This window comes from Petaurus breviceps, unplaced genomic scaffold (genome assembly GCF_028583685.1).
Source record: "Petaurus breviceps papuanus isolate PSGF00001 unplaced genomic scaffold, PetGlider_PUasm1.0 225, whole genome shotgun sequence".
NCBI classification, from domain to species: Eukaryota; Metazoa; Chordata; class Mammalia; order Diprotodontia; family Petauridae; genus Petaurus; species Petaurus breviceps.
Window position 1 is genome coordinate 16,157,623 of NW_027185889.1, and position 18,988 is coordinate 16,176,610.

Sequence of the window (18,988 nt, forward strand, 5' to 3'; positions counted from 1 at the left end):
GTAACAGTTTGATAAATTTGAGCTGAATTAGTTGAAACAGCCCCAGGGCACCATTCACTGAGGCACAGAGTTTTCTTTGCACTGAAAAGTAGGAGCAGTTTTCTAGAGTCTTTTTTTTAAAATTGTACTACCCTCATTAAGATCTTCTAAACAACTACTTTTCTGTATAGAGGAAAGAGTGAGCAGAGTTTGAATAGGAAGGTCAGCCTTCTCATAAAAGAAAAATGAAATCCGAGCAAGAGCAAGTATTTGCTGGAAAAGGTTTTCATCAACATTTGGTTTGACACAGGCAGTTATCCCTGATAGTGAAGGGGAGAATAGCGGGCAACTTTCCCTATAAAGTGTGATGGGCTCTCTATGATAATGACAATCATTCCTGAAACCAGGGCATTTTATAAAAGGAGAAAAACAAAGAAAGCAACCACAACAAGCCCCAGCTTCCCAGGAAATAGTCCATGCTAACTAGTGTGTCTCTGTGCCCAGCCCCGAGGACCTTGGAGCCTTGAATTGAGGATGCTGGGCCAGTCTGTCAGTGTTTGGGACTGAAAATAATTTACAAAACAAAAGTTTGACCTTCCCATAGAAACAGGCCATGGTTCATGGTTAGGAAGGCTGGCAGGGAATTTATGGAGTTAATTATGAAGCATGGGTTTATTACATGGATAAAACCCACACGGCTAGGAGTGGGGCATTGACACTGAGCGAGGGACTTGAATTCTTTTGTGGCTGGAATGCAGTGGGACTTCCCAAAGGGCTGAAAGAATGACTAGAATGTCTTCTATTATTGTTCTTTCTCCTCATAGATTTGAGTGAATCTTCCCAAGCTGCTGTGACGTGATGAGCCCGCAGCAGGCACTGGGGGAGAGCAGCCAGTCACTGCTCCCTCTGTGGCTTAGGCAGGCATGTAACAATACCTGTCTAACACATGCGTGTCAGACAAAGCTGTCGTAAATCTTGAAGCCCAACAGGAAAATTAATGAGCGCGGCACAGAGCAGGACCCTGTCAGCTCCATAATAGGGCTGTGGGAGGAAGAATTCTGTTGCTTCCCTCTGGGCATTAAGGGTACCTCAGAAACTGATGCTTTGTGGTCATTATCCAATTACAACTGCTTTTTGCTCTGAAGAATTTAGTCATTTATTGCTTTCAATTCATCCAGGGGAAACAGTGACTGCTACTGCAGCCATGGTGAGGGAGGCCTGTGGTGCCAATGCTTAGTCTCTTCTTTGGAAACAAATTCTTAGGTAGAGAATGTCACATCTTAACTTGGGTTATTTTAGGATATTAAATAAAAAAACAAGACCAAAAATTGCCCTCCCCCCCCAGCATCTAAATAATAAAACCCAAACCAAACAAACCACTTCATCTCATGTTTTCTTTTCTTTATTTCTTTCTTCTTCTTCTTTTTTTTAAAGCAATTGGGGTTAAGTAACTTGCTCAAGGTTACATGACCAGTTATTCCTGGGTGTGGTGCCAAGTATCTGAGCCCGGATTCAATCCCAGGTCATCCCGACTCTGGGGCCGGTGCTCTTACTCACTGTGCCACCTGGCCACCTTTCATCTCATGTTTTCTAACATCCACAGAACATGAAAAGGGATTATCTTTCCTTTATGTAGAGAGAAACTGAGGAAGGAAACTGAAGCCATTTGTTGAAGGCTATTTAAACCATGATGGGGGAAGAGTCTCAGAATTCTGCCTTCCTACTGATTGGGACCACATGATCATTTAAGTCTTATCAAATAATTCTATGTAATGGAGTCCTTAGTTACCAAATAGTCATTTGACTGAAGAGTCAATAAGTTCCCTCTTTTAAGACTTAGTAAAAATGAGTGGATCTAGAAACTCAAGGATTTCTTTTTATAGGTAATATTTGAAAAAAAGAATTTAGTGTGATTTAAAAAAATCAACTGTATACTCTGTATTTCTGCTGAAAGCTATTTCATGTAATATTTATCAAAGAAAAGAGAAAACAGTGATAAAAATATCTATGTGTCTGTCTGTCCTCAAGTCTCAAAAGGTTTCCTGGCTGCTGAAGGTCACTAAGGCAGGGCGACATGAAGATGGGTTGGGGGAGAGACAGGGGGAGAGAGGGAGACAGAGACAGACAGACAGACACAGAGAGAGACAGAAAGAGAGAGAGACAGAAAGAGAAAGATAAAGAGAGAGAGACAACACACAATGGGAGAGGAGGGTTTTTTAGGTCAGGAAAGATACCTCCTGACCCTTTTGTCAACAATGCTGGTCAAATATCCTGTAAACAAGCTGCTGAGAGCTTTCTGTGGTTTGATGATGCTTCTTTGCTCCCTCTCGTCCTTCCACAAATTCATAGCTTCTTCCTTTTCTTATCCCTTTTTCCTTCTTTCTACCCCTCAGACTTCTACCAGAGAACTTATGTGTGTGCTGTGGGGGTGGAGAACAGAACTGGTCACACAAATAGGCAGAGAAACTGTCTTCTAGTGTGATTTGTTTGGCCACTGAAAGACCCAAATGACTTAAGACATCTTTGCTTCTGGCTTGCCACCTGCAGTTAAAATAATTCTTAAAAAGGCCCAGAGGGGTGTGATTTTCAGTGGGTCAATAAGGCATTATATGATATTGAAGGGGTAACACATTAGCTAGCTAACATATTAGAATAGATGCATTTTACCTGATTAATCCATTAGTCCCTTATTAATAATTCACATTTACAAAGGACTTTAAGATATATAAAACATTTTTCTCAGAACAACTCTGTGTGGTGGGGTAAGTACCTCCTTTTTTTTTTTTTTTGCCTTTTGGAGGGCAATTGGGGTTAAGTAACTTGCCCAAGGTCACACAGCTAGTTTTTTTGTGTGGGCGTTAAGTGTCTGAGGCCCAGAACAAGGGTCCTCCTGACTCTGGGGCCGGGGCTTTACTCACTGCACCACCTAGCCACCCCTAAGTACCTCCTTTTCTGATGAGGAAACTGAGGCTAATTTAGTAAATGTAGGATTCCCTCCAGGAGCACTCTCACCCCTTCTCCATCTCATATTTGCAACAGCAGGCTTCATCCCAGAGGTGGTTACTAACTGCGGTCCCAGTGCACTTTATGGGTTTGCTCTTTTAGAATTCATGAGTGTTTATCAAAGGAGCAAATACTGACTTGTCTATCCTCAAGCCTCATACGTGTCTACCAGTGTGTTATAGATACAAGCAGACCAGTAGACACACTTTGCTCAAAGCATAGGCATTTTACTGAGATGGCGTAGTAAGAACTGTAGCTACAAAACATCCATCGCTTCCATAAACAGAGGCACATTCTTCCACACATTCACTGAGTACTGCAGGGTGAATTAGCACAAAGAGTAAGTACAGCGGTAGAAAACAGTACATGTAGGGAGCATGTGTAGGTCAAGACAATTCAAATATCGGGTCCTATAGGCCCCAGTTCCCTTTTTCCCCGTGGCATCTTCATGCCCCCCCTCCCCCACTCTGGGCAGAGTTTCTGCCACGCAGCTAGACTTTCTGGACCTGCTCAACTCTGGACGAGCAGTTGGGGCTGCTCATCTCTTGAATCCATGCTGTCTCTCTTCTCTGCTGCTGGGGGTCCCATTGCTTAAAACTACTTCCACTGACTCATTCTTTCTCTGCACACTGCTGGATGTCATGTCTCTTGATAGGCAAGTAACTCCACTTCAAGATGACAAAGCCTATGGGCAGGGAGGGAAGTCCCCAATCTTGCCCTCTGGTAGAGGTGCAGGGTCTCACTCCACAAAGGGACTTTCTGCCTCATCTGCTCCTCCAGTGTCTCTAAGGCTGGTAGGTTTATCATTTAATAGTAACCCAAGTAGTGTTCTTCATCTAGCCAATGGCATGTTGCCTTTCAATTTCATCAAGGAAACCTTTTGACACCTCATAAAGGAATAACAAGGCAAGACACATCTTTTTACTTTCCAACACATCATCAGTTTACTACCTCAGTAAATTGTGCTTACTTTCTGTGATTATATCAGTTGGGCTGGGGGAAGGGTGGGAGGGAAGCAGCTACCACCTCCTACCTCCAACTTCATGAGTATCAGAGAGCAAATTCAAACTCAGGACTTTTGGTTCCAAGGTCATTGATCTTTCCATGATACCAGGGTGACTTATAGGAAACACAAAATAGATTTATGAGGATATAGAGACACATCTATTGCAAGAGGTATTTTATAGCAGAACTAATGAAAGAATCAAGTTTTGTCAACAACAATTATTTTTAAAGTATCAGATGAGTTTTGCCCCTATAGTAATAATAAATACTCTCAGGTAGTTAAATTGATGTTAAATCCATGCAAAAATATTGAATTTAATGGTTTTGTATGTCTTTAGGACACATTTAACATTTGATTTCAGAATGTATACTGATAATTTTTTTCCCATTTGGAGATGTTTCGTAGACAAGAAGTTTCCGAAGAGTTATCAAGGAATCATTCCAGTTAAATACCCAAACCCAGAGTCCTGATTCAATAAGTCAGATTTCTGTACTGTCTTATTATCTTTAGCACTTTTAAAAACACAACTATTGAAAGAAGGCTAATATAGAGTGAGTAAGTGTAATGGCAAGCACAGAAGTAGTTCACACCTTGTCTTAGCTATTGAATTAACACCTTGTTTCAGTCTGTTAAGAAACAGAACCTGTGAACTCCACAAATTGTGAACCCTAGAACTTGGGAACTCCTGGGGAGGAGCTAATGACTATATAAGGAGAGCCCCAGGGCTAGAGACAGCAGGAACTGAGAAGAGGACTCTTGTGGTGGCAGAGTCAAGAAGGAGAAAACTTGTGGTATCCCAGCACTCTGTCTGCTCTGTCTGTGTTGATATTTGTTTATGATACTTCTTACAGAAGCCCTGGGATCTTATTGGAAGCCCTAAAACAGAATTTTCTGGTTGTATGTGTACAGAAGTCCTGGACAAGGGTTTTGAATGGACTTTACTGATGATTTGTGCTGACCTCTCATGGACCTTGTTTGTGGGTCTGTGTTGATTTCTATGTTGATAATTTGTGTTGAGTTCTCAGACCTTTTTGGTGGGTCTGAGTTGATTTCACAGGCAGATAGTGAATTGATGATGGTGCTGGCAATGTTCATGAATATTATTGTGGCTCTATTAAGCTTTGTCTTCCCAGAATCAGGAACTGTGAAGGACTTGAGGTGGACTGGACACTGTGTGGGCTTCAATATGGAACTGGACGAAGAACTAGAAGAACAACTGGATGAAGAACTGGACAAGGAGCTGGGAGCTGCCTGCCTTTGAACCCAGGTGACAGTTGGAGCTTAGACCATGGAGGAACAACCATGGAAGCTGAGAGCCAGCCTCGAGTCAAGCTGAAAGAAGACTTTACTTGGATACTGTGTACTGACTGAGAAGATTATGATTTATTATGAACTAGCAGTGGATGGCCTGTGTATTTTTCACTACCCCTTAAAAGGTTACTGAGTAGTGACTGATGATTGAATAGTGACTGATGACTGAATAGTGACTGATTTGTAACTTAGTGTGCCCCATGAGTGGAGAACTTTGACTATTGTATTTTGTGACCCTTAAGGAGGCAAGGATAATCGAATGATTGAATTACTAATTGATTGTACTTTGTTGAAAACTATTGTGACCACTTTGGTGAAAACTATGTGGTCATTTTAGTGATAAGTCATTGTGAATGCTGTATTTTGATTTTCTGTTGTAACATTGTGAATGCTGTACCTTGATTCTCTATGAATGTTTTGCTCTGATTTGTTATTGAATAAATAGAGTGTTCACTATACTATGTAATCAGAATCTTGAAAGCTGTTCACAGCAGCCATTCTCTGGAAAGCTGCTCGTGCGTGGGTTTACAATAAGAGAAGAACATTTTGTCCTTGAAATCTGGAAACCTTTTTCATTTTTTCCTCCCCCCCCCAAGTTTTATCAATACCCTCACCATTTTTTACCTTAGACATTTCCTGGCATAGTCACTCACTGAACCCTGTTCTGCAACAGTGAACAGTGAAACCAAACTGAAATCAAAATAGCTTTGCTTACAGCAGGTGTGACATTCTGTATCCCTTGTACTGAGGTACTGGAAGTGTTTCATTATCTGTTCTCTGGGACCAAGGCTGGCCCTTGCAATTAATTTGAGTTGGGCTGTCTCTGAGTATTGCTGATGCTTTTGTAGTCGTGACTGAATATATATTTCTCTCTGACTTCTGCTCACCTTATTCTGCATTAGTCCATGTGTCTTCCCAAGTTTTTCTGAATGCCTCCTATTTGTTATTACTTAGAGCACAAGTTTTCCATCATTTTTATATACCACAATTTCTTAACTCATTCTCCCAACTGATGGACACTCATTTATTTTTCAGACCACAGTAGTTAATATTTTGTTACTAAAGAGACCTTTTTGGTGACCTCTCTGGAATATATGCCCAGTAATAGGATTATGGGTGAAAATTATAAACAGTTTAGTCACATTTCTTGATAATTCCAAACTATTTCCTAGAATGGATGAACCGCTTCAGGATTCTCCCAAAAGCACTTAATACAATTGTCTTTCTACAGTCCCTTCAGCATCAACAATCTGCATATTTTATCATCTTTGTCAATTTTCTGGGTATGAGATGCTATTTTAATTTACATTTCTTTTCATCTTAGTGATTTGGGGAATTTTTCATGTGATGAAGAAGCATGTCACATAGGCCTTGCCTTAGTTTAGAAAGAAGTATTCTGTCTATTAAATATGTATAACTTTCACTTATTTCTTATATTATCAAGATGAAAGAGCTTATACACACGTACTTGAAAAAACCACCTGCTTTCTTTTCTGTTTACTTCTCTCTTCTATTCTTCTAAAAGTTTACTTCCTCTTTTCTGGTATCTGTTCTCTCTTAACTATAAAAGTTTCCCATGACAGAGGTAATTAAAAATGCTTTTGAAATCCATAGGTTATTGGCCGAAGAATATCAGTAACAGAATAGCAGGCTAATATACTCGAGACACATTGGACTCCAGAATCTAGGACAAAGCTAAAGAGAGAAAGAACCCTTAGTGGTTCATCTTAAATATAAATGATAATAAACTGTTCCTCTGTCATTGGAATTACAACTGTGGGTATAACAGTAAGGAGGATAGAAGAAAAACTGTAATTAAGGACACAGTGGGACAATGGGTTACAAGTTGGAGTATGGAGAATTAGGAAGATGGCAGTCGGCCAGTATAATTAACAAAGTTATTAACTCTATGGGACAATCCATGCAGGAAATGGTGCTTCCACGGTAAGTCTCTGATGGAAGAAGGAAACCTGGGTTTAAATCCCATCCTTGATACATATTGGCTGTGTGACACTAGGCAAGTTACATTACCTCTCAGCCGCATAGACAACTCTCTTTGACAGAGGTTCTTAATCTTTTTTTGTGTCCTGGACCCCTTTGATAATCTGGTAAAGCCTATGGATCCCTTTTGAGAATAATATTTTTAAATGCACAAAATCAAATATATAGAATTACAAAGGAAGCTAAATCTATTGAAATAAAATTATCAAAAAATTTTTTAAATTCATGAATCTAAGAACCACTGCTTAAAAATTGTAAGTTATAAATCTGCATTGATAGAGAGAATTCTTCATTGAGAGTTCTCTATACTAATGAAATTATAGGTCTGTACCCTTCACCTGAAAAATCCATATGGAAATGTACCTTATAAGTGTTGTTCTGCCCTATCTATCTATCTATCTACCTATCTATCTATCCAGTCATTTATTTAATTTTGGTCGAAGCAAATGATGCGATTAGGCAAGGTATGCTTATAGAGTCCCCTCTTGCTTTTTCAAACTTATAGGTCATAATTTGCAAATGTCTTTTACCTCTATTCATTCCCCTTTTTTCATGTCTAATATGTTTCCTTTTTAATCACTCAAAAAATATGCCTGAAAATTTGTCTTTAAATGGCATTTAGGTAGTGTCAAATGTGGTCACGGTGTCACTACAGGAAAAAAAGATTTTAATTAAATCCTTTGGGCTCAGTGTGGGTGTGGGTTGACAGGGACCTCATTTTTCTTTAAACATTTCCTTACTAATGTCCCAAAAGACACCCCTTTGCTTCTCTTTCAGTCCCTTGTGCAAATCTCCCATGCAATATTATAGTTATCCATAAATATTTTCCTTCTGAACTGTGGGAAAGAAGTTGTGAGTAGCTTTGACTCTTTGATAAGGCTAGGTTTGGGGACAGCCTGTCACTGAAACAATGAACACAAAAGCAAATGAACCCTGGGGACCGTGGACAGAGCTTATCAGCTACACTGGTCTTCCATGCCCTAAGAGAGCAAGGAAGGGATGAAGAATTTTTGAGATCCCTTTCTTCTCACTCTCCATTGTTGATAATTGATTTCTGATCATTGAGGGATAGATTTGCTTTGTAAAAAAATTGCATCTATTTTCCCCCTTAAGAGTTCTGTTTATCTGCACTGTATTTTGTATACACAGCCAGATGTACATGGATTTTAGAATATAATGGTCACTTCCCCATAGATTTGGCCTTATTAGTGTAAATCTGAAAAGGTTAGCCTGTTCTTGGGACTTTCCATTGCATCAGATATTAAATATTAGCAACATTCCTCTGCAGGGTGAATGATGTAATATGAGGGCAAAAATTGTGCTGACCTCAGGCAAAGCATGCCTGATGTATTTGGAAATTACTCATGCAATCTGCTGACTAATAAAGCAGAGAAACAGATGGTAGAGAGTTCTGGGGAAGGGATGGTGGTGGGGTGGGGAAGGCCATCAGAAAAGTTAGGAAGGAAAAGTCCTCATTGTGAGTAAAGCAATGAATGAAAGCTTCTCTCGGTTTTCTGTCTTGGTAAAAGACACATGCCATCTGATCTCTTTCTGAAGACCTCAAGTTATAGGTACCCTTTAATCTTCGAAGGCTACCCATTCCATTTCTGGACAACTCTAGTTCTTAGGAAGTTCTTCCTCACATAGCACCAAAGTCTGCTTCTGTAGCTTTCACCCAATATTCCAATGTCTGTCCTTTGGGACCAGGCAGAACAAATATGATAGCCCTTCAAATATTTGAAGACAATTATGATGCTCCTCCTAGGTCTTTTCTTCTGAGTTGAATATTGCTAGTTCCTTTAAGTGATGATCTTATGACATGGTAGCCAGTCCTCTCACCATCCGAGTTGCCTTCTTCTAGGCATGGTAGGTCAGCTTGTTAATCTTCCTAAACTGACACCCACAACTGAACACAATACTTCAAATGTGCTCTGACCAGGGCAGGAGACAGCAGAACTGTTACCTTTCCCTTCAGAAAACATGGCTTCTGTTCATGGAGTTGCTTTGGTTGCTACGTCTCACTGAAGACTCATAGTGAGTTTACAATTCCCTGAAACTGTGAGATGTCTTTTTCTATTGCCATCATCCCTTCATCTTGAATTTATGTGTTTGATATAATGAACCCCAATGTAGGACTTCACATTTTTCTCTATTAAATTTCATTTTTACTACATTTAACATAATGTTGTAACCTGTAGAGACCTAAAGTGGAATAGGAATTAGGACATCAGGAGAGCAGCCCCATTGGACACTCTTTTTCTCTTTTTGTTGATTGGGAACATTACCTATTGCCATTTACTTATAGGATCATATGCAATTTGTAATCATATAATTTGAGTTGGAAGGGATCTTGGAGGCCATCTATTCCAGCCTCCCCCCCCCCCCCATCCCCATTTTACAGAGATGGAAAACTGAGGCCCAGGAAGGTAGTGACTTGTGCAACGTTATACATTGTAGTAAGTGGGAAAAGCCAGTATTTGAACCTAGGTCTCCTTGACTTCAAATTCTGCAGTCTTCTTACTGTCTTATTTTACTTTACCATGTGGAAATTATAAAACTTGTTTAAAAAAGTCCAAACTGGAGTGCAAGAGTTTCAAATGATTTGTGCAACAGGAATGAAGACAATATGAGGTAATTATAATTGAAAACTATTTAAAGACACTGTAAACATGGCTAATATGGAAATATATTTTGCATGATTTCACATGTATAATTGATATCATATTGCTTTACTTCTCAATAGACAGAGGAGGGTCAAGTGAAGAGGAGAGAATTTAAAAGTCAAAAATTAAAAAAAAGAACGTTAAAAATAAATAAATAAGCCTAAAAAAATAAAGACATTGAAAAAAAGATACTTTGAAATGATATTGAAATCAGGATCCTATACATTTTAAAGTCTAGTTATTCTTTTTTTGGAGGGGGCAAGCAAGGTAATCGAGGTAGTGGCTGGCCCAAGGTCACATAGCTAGTAAGTGTCAAGTGTTTGAGGCCACATTTGAACTTAGGTTCTCTTGACTCTAAGGCCAGTGCTCTATGCACTGTGCCACTTAGCTGCCCCTAAAGTCTAGTTATTTTAAAAGCCTAAGAGATATAAATAAATTTGAAAATAGATTTTTAATTATGTGAAACACAAAAGGAATTGAGTTGGGTCATCCAGAAGTTTAAGAATGAAACCTATATGCAGTACATTTAAAATGATTCCTTCAGCTCAGGGGTAGGGAATGTGTGGCCTTCTAGGTCCTCAGGTGTGGCCTTTTGATAGAGTCCGCTTTTGCAGAACAGATCCTTTGATGAAGGGGGTTTGTTCTGTGCAGTTTGGATTCAGTCAAAGGGCCTCATTTGAGGACCTAGAGGGCCATGTGTGGCCTTGAGGTTGCAGGCTCCCACCCCTCCTTTAGTTTCTTGTTTTTTGCCATCCTTACAAAGGTATATATATTTTTTGATAAGTATTAATCAGCATTGTCAAGATGAATGAGACAAAGTCAGCAAAGGGTTTTTCCATTCAAGGTTAAGTCAAAAGCTTGGGGCCTGATGAAGGAATATAATGTTTGTAGAAACACAGCCCACTGGAGCCAACCTCCACTCTAAGCTAAAATTTCAGCAAAAGAGCAGCACAGAAACTGACTATATGTCTGAGTGTATGTCAGTCATTTAACCTCTGGGACTAACCTCCGTTTCCCCATCATTAAAATGAAGGGGCTATAACAGGTGGCCTGTAAGGTCTGGTCCAGTTCTAAATCTAAATAGTAGATGTTTTTGTTTTTTCAATTCAGGAAACTACGGTTGAGCTAATTTCTTATGAGACTAAAGCACTTTAAAATGATCATCAGGAAATCATATTTTTTTATTATATATAAGAAATATAAAAACAAATTAGCCACACAATATATATATATATATATATTTTGCAAAGTCCACAGGACCTCAGAAAAATACGTTCTGTATAGGAAATGATATAATGCGATTCTTACAGCATTGAAGTTCATTTCTGATACTCAAGTACAGAAGGGGCTGCAGGTAGTGTTTAAAAAGATTACAGAAGAGGAATAATGACAAAACTGGCAATTGATTTGGTGAAGTGTCACATATATTGGTAATAATAATGGAGAGGAATAATGACCAGATATGCTGCAAATAAAGACATTGAGGAAAACTAATTTAACACTGAGACAAACATTAACCATAGAAATAAAATAAATTCCACATCCACAATCATTTTTGCATTGCTGGCTTGTGCAGTTGAAAAAGTGGGTTTCTCTGTAAGGTCTGCTTCATTTTATCCAGGCAGAGTTCTTCTCTACCGATGATTATATCATCTTGTTTTAATGTCTTTTCTTGTTTAATTTATTTTTTTTTAATTCCAACACAGTGAATATCTGCAGAATCTAAACACTGTCTGAAGCTGGGACTTCAGTGCAAACACATTTTTTTTTTAAGATTGCATCTTCAGAAAGTTTGTCCAAGTGTTCAGGGTACAACCTCTTTTAATGTTGTGTTTTATTCCACACTTAGAGCGAGTCAGGGGGAGCTTCAGTTCCTGTAGGCTCCCCACCACCACCACCATTATCTTCTTTCCCTTCCCTCAAGAAAAACTCCAAACTTCCACATCACAAAGTGGTAGGCAGTAAAGTGCTTTATACAAGGAAAGATTATTTACAAGTGGAGAGGATCCATTTAACACCCTACAGACCAAAGTTCATACTCAGTGAACAAAAGAAGGCTCTTTTAAGAAACACCTTTGTTGACATAAAGTCCTCGGGGTGCTCAGTTGAAGTTCTGTTAATGACTTTAAATAGCATGAAATGCAAGCAACATCTTAGATGCTGGTAGGTCTTAATCAGACCCATTACTCTTAATGGATAACTACAAAATATTATGCTGTTATTATAGTGCTTCCCATCATATATGAATTTCAGAATCAGTCCCACAGAGGCCAGTTATCAACACCTTGTTCAACTTTCCATCTCTTAATGCAAGTAATTGTCAGCTTTTCCCAAAGACGTTAATCGTATATAAGTTAAACATTTGCCAAAGAAGGGATCAGATGAAACCTATGTTTCACAACACTTCTCTATGCATTTTGGCACTTTTTTTTACATTCCAGTTCCATTTCTAAGACCTCCTTTCCATTAAGTTTGCATTTTGTGCATAGAGAAATGCCACTGGGGACTACACACCTTTGCTGTTACTTGCAATCTCTTTTTAGAATGTCCATGACTCTTCTCCCAAGAGCTGGTTTCCAGTGCTGAACAAAACTTTTCATATTCACAACTAGTCTGCCTGTCCTCACATCTTCATGTCCTGCAATGAGGTACTCCAAACCTAAAGGCAGACGAGATAAAGAAGTATGCAACAAGAAACCTTATTTGAAAGAGAAAGACAGACCAATGACTCTGCTCTCCTCGGTGGGTGCCAGGAAGGCCATCAGATCTGGGCCACATGTTTAGGAGGTAAGGAACTCACCATTCAGTTAATAGATCAGAGCATTTGAATGGTACATGGAAGCTTGATTTTTCCTAAATAATTATTGAATCTGCAGAGAGACTTTAAAAATTATTTGTTAAATTTTTAAAAAGTGTGCTATTTTTTGGTGCCCTGGTTTGTTTTCATGTATCATTATATATGTGCGTATATATATTTTAAGTTGTGAAGTATTACAACAATTAGGGTTAGGGATCTAGATCCCTCAAAAATAAATTGGCTAGAGCATGTCTGGACCTTTGAGGGCCCCTGAATGTGCAAAGAGCAGATCACTGAAAAGCTCTTTGGCTTTTCTTGTTGCTGTTTCAGATCTAGTTATTCATTCACTGTTGATTCAAGGTAACATTTATTGGGCGCTTGGCATTGTACTGGGTTCTGTGAGGGATATGAAAGGAACCTATTTGGTTTCTATTGTAAGAAGTTTAAGATCTAATTGGGCAGACAAAATATACATACATGAATCTGCCAGAGAGGAAAAACAAAAACATGACAAAGGACTTTTGAATAATTTTTTGAATAATTGCTATAATATTTCCAACTGTGATGAACTCTGTTGACTCTGACTTGGCTTGGCAGAAGCCTGGTTAGGAAGCAGTCTACTTCCTGGAGGGAAGTTAAAACAAAAGTTAAACCTTTTTTTTTTTTAGTATTGGCATGAAAAAAAAAGTGATGCCTTTTGTTTTTACATCTTATTCAGTTTCAGATATATCCTCCCCCATCCTTCTGCCACCCAGCAAGCCTTCTCCTAACAAAGATTAAAAAAAGAAAAAAAAACTAGTTTAAACCAACCAACCAACCCATCAAACACCTCTGATAATATATGCAATGTTCCACACCAATAGTCTCACTACCTCCATCGTGAAAGGAGGGAAAACCTTTTGTCCTTAATATCTTTTTTTTTTGCTTTTTGGAGGGGGGAGGATAGGAAAATTGGGGTTAGGTGACTTGCCCAAGGTCACACGGCTAGTTTTTGTGTGTGTTTCAAGTGTCTGAGGCTGAATCCAAACCCAGGTCCTCCTGACTCCAGGGCTGGTGCTCTACTCATTGCGCCACCTAGCCGCCCCCCTTAATATCTTTTTAAAAGTCAGGGGAAGTTGGGTAGCTAGGTGGCACAGTGAACAGAGCACTGGCCCTGGAGTCAGGAGGGCCTGAGTTCAAATTCGGCCTCAGACACAACACAAAACTAGCTATGTGACCTTGGGCAAGTCACTTAACCCCAATTGCCCTACCTTCCCCTTTCCAAAAAGCAAAAAAAAAAAAAAAGTCAGGGGGAGTTCCCCTCCCCATTCCCTCTCAGTACTCACAGCTTTCATCCTAGGATAACAGTGTTGTTTAGAGGGTGGAAGGGCCCTTGCTGCCATCTACAAACTAAAACCCATGTGTGAAAAAGAATCTCCACAAAAATACATCCAAGAGTGTGATCACCCAGACTCAGATTAAAGATTTCAGGTGAAGGGAAATGACTCATACTTGGATAGCTCAATATTAGGAATGGGAAGCCAATATCTGCCTCTTGACAACTTCTCTCTGCCTGCTGGCCCTGGATTTTCCCTCTACAGCTACAAAGAAGCCTGATCTCTGCTTGACCCCCAAACCCTTCAGATGTTCCAGGATATTTCTGGGTACTGGGACATTTAGGTTGGGTCATGATATCTCTGCAATTCTCTCTAGTCACCATTTTTCTTATCCCTGGAACCAATTACTGATGGAGGTGTGGGGAACATAGCTACATTTTTTACATCTGCCACTAAAGCCCTCCTCTGATGCTTTATTACACGGCATGTAGATTACCTAGGGCTTTTTGTATGATAGTAGGGTACAAGCTCAGGTGCTTAGGTCCTTGCTGTTCAGCTGTTCAGTCATGTCTTGACTCTGTGACCCTGTGGACCACAGTATGCCCATGCTGTCCATGGGATTTTCTTGGCAAAGATACTGAAGTGGTTCCCTTCTTCAGTGGATTGAGGCAAACAGAGGATAAGTGATTTGCCCAGGATCACACAGCTAGTAAGTGTCTGAAGCTAGATTTGAACTCAGGTCTTCCTGACTCCAGGCCCAGGACTCTACCTCCTCTTAGATTCTACTATGTTGGAGAGTTAAATGTTGTGTCTTCTACCTGAGAACCAGACTAGTCAAGTCCAGAGAGGCTGGAAGTCAGTCAGTCAACATATATTAGCACCTGTTATATGCCAGGTGCTATGCTAAGTAGTGGATATTAAAAAAATAAAAGAAAAAATAGCCCTTGCTCGCAAGGAGCTCACAGTCTAACATGCAAACAACTATGTACAAACAAGAAACATACAGGACCAACTGGAGATAGTCTCAGAGGGAAGACACTAAGATGAAGGAGGATTGAAAAAGACCTTGTGCATAAAGCGGGACTTCAGCTGGCACTGAGAAGAAGCCAGGAGGCAGAGATGAGGAGGGAAAGAGTTCCAGGGGACAATCAGGTGATGACTCTTTAAGGCAAGAAAGGCCTGAAGCCTGTGTTAGTAGAATAAATACTAAACTGTGATGAAATCACAGATCTAAAATCTAAACGGATGTCTATTTTTCTAAGTTTGCTTTTTTCATTCACCAGCAGTCAGTACCCATTCCCATCCTACCATGTTATGGACACAGCAGATACACAGCCAATGCTTACTGAATAAACTTGTGCCAGTCTGTTCATTCAGTTACCTCAGCCCCTGTTAGTGGTGACCTAAGTGACTCTGAGAGACATGTAGGCACAGAGGATTTCAGGATTTTCTTATCACTCTTTTTTTTTGGCCCCAGTTCTTTGAGTTGTAAAAATGGAAAACACAGTAAAATAAAAGACTGTCTGACTTTGCTTTGGCCAGTACCACCTTTTCTTCAAAGCAAGTAAACATGTTTTCCAGAATTCTTTGAATAACAGTTCTTAGGTTTCCAATTGTGATGGACTGGGTCGATTCTTTTGAGTCAGTTTGGCAGAAACCTGATTAGGAAGTAAAGTCTACTTCCTGGAGGGTGGCTCAGATAGTTGAACCTTTTGTTTTTAATGTCTTCCTAAGAATCTAGGCATTAAAAAAAAATCCTGGCATTGCAACAGAATTATTGCTGGCAGGAACCTCAAAACCCTAAATCACTGGGCAAATACAACTTTAATTCGTGATCTTTAGCTTCCGGAATTAAAAATTTAGCATCCTATTTTCTGATCTATTTAAATTTGTTCCCACTTAAAATATGTATAATGTTTTAAAAAGTATAATCTATCCTTTCCATCAACAGAAATACATAGAATTTAGATGAAATATTGAGATGGGGGCAATACCAACAAACTCAAAAGGAATTTTGTAAGTTATTTTCTTCATTTTAAGATTTGGGGGAAAAATTCCATTAAAATAATTATCATTATAATTTGGTTGTTGGTTTGTTCCTTTGAAGGCAGGAGTTCAAAGAACATAGAACTCTTATTAATATAACTTTAAGACCTGGCATACTGGAGCAAAATTGAGGCAACTGGTCCCACCAATGTTATCTAAACAAGGTGACATTCACATGAACAAGGGAATGAAGAGAATTTTCCCAAAATTGTTCCATGCCCTGCTTTCCCTCATCTTTTAGATACAATTTCCATTTTTTGAGTCATAAGGAATTAGAAATATCTCCAGATTTTCCTATACCAATATCCTCTCCTTTTTTTTAGTGTCTGCTGTCTTTTGGTTTGAAATTGGAATGATTATTTAATGAAAGACAAGATAAGGAATGAAGGTTGGTTCCCCCCAGCCCTGCACTGAAGAAACAGATGCTTCTTACTAAAAAATAAATGAATTCAGTATTATATCTGCAAATGGAATTTCACATTGTATTTTCTTTGAGAAAAGACTTTAACAATGTCAATGTCATAAGACCTAGTTTTCAGATGAAGAGCTAAGTGTGATTATAAAATTCAGAAGTACTTTCTCCCTTTCATGACAGAGGACACTAACTTGCTAAATTTGAAAATGTCACACTAGTTTATGGGGCACAAAGATAGGAACAAGAATGTTTTTTAACATTCATTTTAACATTAATCTGATTGAGTTGTTCTTATTAAGTTTGTTCCCACTTAAAATATGTGTAATGTTTTAAAAAGTACAATCTATTCTCTCCACCAAAAAAAAATATATAGAATTTAGATGAAATATCAACATGGCAGCAAGACCAACAGACTTATTTTTTTAAATGCCCAGATTCTTAGGAAGACATTAAAAACAAAAGGTTTGACTGTCTGAGCCACCTTCAAGGAAGCAGCCTCTTATTCAGAGTTGTGGTTTGGAGGATAATAGTCATTATGACATTTCACAGTTATATTGGGCTTCACTGTTTGTAAACTGCTTTCCTCACTACAACCCTACAAGTATTATTTCTATTTTATAGGAAACCACTGCACCATTAGCAAGTGTCAGTCAGATCCTGAACCCATTAACTTCAAACCTAGTGGCTTTTTTCCACCTGTATAACAAGGGGCAATCTGTAGAGAGCAAGTGTATATTCACAAATTTTTTTTCTTTAATAAAACCAAATACTCACCAGGATTAAGGATCGGGCAAGTGCAGCCTCTGTTAGTCCAGGACTCTGGGTAGAGTGTTCTCTTTCCTCGTCGAATCTTTAATTTGGTAGATTTCAACACTTTTTTGATCTTCACATTGACTTCAGCATGAGAGCCTTTATCATGAGCTGATAAAATCTTTATTTTTAGTACTGCAATGACATAATTCCAAAAGGAGAAAAGCATCATGAGCAAAGTTCAAGTTTGAGGAACAGTGAAAATATTACTTATGGAGGAGCACAAAGGCTAACTATCAATACTCTTTTTTTTTGCTTTTTGGAGAGCAATTGGGGTTAAGTGACTTGCCCAAGGTCACACAGCTAGTAAGTGTTAAGTTTCTGAGGTCAAATTTGAACTCAGGTCCTCTAGACTCCAGGACTGGTGCTCTATTCACCGTGCCACCTAGCCACCCCTATCAATACTTTTTAAACACCACTCAGCTCCCTCCATTTGCACTGGCTCCATTTCCATGTGCCTTTATAACATTACTCTTCTTTTGTAGAGTCCCAGTTTTTCTGTTGCAACTCACACATCACCAGGCTATTGGAACCCATTGAAAATTTGAATTCTATCAAACACATATTGCTCAGAGAAGAAAAAAAGGCAACCATGAGGAGATACACCTTTCTTCCTAGGATCTGGTTGTGTGTTTATTTTCATGGCTGGCTATAGGCTCCTCAAAGACAGGGGTTCTCTTTTTGTATTTTCAGTACTTAGCACTGTGCCTGGAACACGGCAGGCATTTAATAAATGTTTACTGAATGAATGAATATGCTTTAAATGCTGGATTTAGTCAGTTAATGGGTATTTATTAAGGGCTTGCTTTATACCAGGCATTGTGCTTCAGGCTAGGGATACAAAAAGATACCAAAAAAAACCCCAACAAAAAACCAAGATTGTACCCTCAAGGAACTCACATTCTAATTGGGGAGATGACTTACAAACACCTGCATACATACAGAATATGTACATAGCAGATGTGAGATCAAGGATGTTGCCAATCGATGAAAGTGACAATAAGCCTGACTCCTTCTCCCCTCTGTAAAGATTGGGAGGGACTAGAACATACTGGGAGGGTGGACGGTGAAACTGTCCCACCAGCCCTGCTCTTCAAGGTGACAGTATTCTATACAATTCTCCTGCGCACCGACCCCTGGAAAAGGAATGTGACTTGGAAAAATGGGAGCGAGACAGGAGGAGCCCATGAGTGTGTCGTTTCCATGGAAGCATTGGACTGAGCATGGTTGGTCAGAGACCCCTGTCCTAACTGTCGCTACATATCGACAGTGTCACATAACCGAGAGTGGTGAGCAAGGGTCCCTAAGGCAGGATTCTGGGGTGCTGTGTACAAAGCTGCGGAGGGTGAGCCTGAGGACATGCAAGGTGAAGCTAGGGCCTGGGGACAGGCCTTTTAGAAGGTAGCTACAGGACAGGTGGTAGCTGATGTGGAGGTTTGGGAGATCTGCGTTCTAGAGTGCAGCAGGAGAATGGGCTAGAGACTGTGGAGAGAGTGGTTCCACATTGTCACCTTCTGTGATGATAAACGATGATAGACTCAGCTCTTCTCAGGAATACAATGACCCAAGACAATTCCAAAAGACTTGTGATGGAAAATGCCATCCACATCTAGGGAAAGAACTACGGACTCTGAATGCTGA

The 18,988-nt window shown here is 39.4% G+C and overlaps 1 protein-coding gene and 1 long non-coding RNA gene across 4 annotated transcripts in view; one reads left to right on the forward strand and one right to left on the reverse strand.

Annotated features, from left to right (window-relative positions):
* LOC138166633 (uncharacterized) overlaps positions 1 to 5,757 on the forward strand; it is a 34,697-nt gene extending 28,940 nt beyond the window's left edge. For both annotated transcript variants that reach the window (XR_011169664.1, XR_011169665.1), the window contains exon 2: positions 5,108 to 5,757. This is a non-coding gene — a long non-coding RNA (uncharacterized lncRNA). The remainder of the gene's footprint in view (positions 1 to 5,107) is intronic.
* Positions 5,758 to 11,126: 5,369 nt separating this feature from the next.
* The window catches only part of NTN4 (netrin 4), a 145,206-nt gene continuing 137,344 nt past the window's right edge, over positions 11,127 to 18,988 (reverse strand). For both annotated transcript variants that reach the window (XM_069095188.1, XM_069095187.1), the window contains exons 9-10: positions 17,312 to 17,482; positions 11,127 to 12,622 (exon numbers count right to left, since the gene is read on the reverse strand). In XM_069095188.1, coding sequence (XP_068951289.1) covers positions 12,486 to 12,622; positions 17,312 to 17,482 — 308 coding nt within the window. In that variant the 3' untranslated portion in view covers positions 11,127 to 12,485. The remainder of the gene's footprint in view (positions 12,623 to 17,311; positions 17,483 to 18,988) is intronic.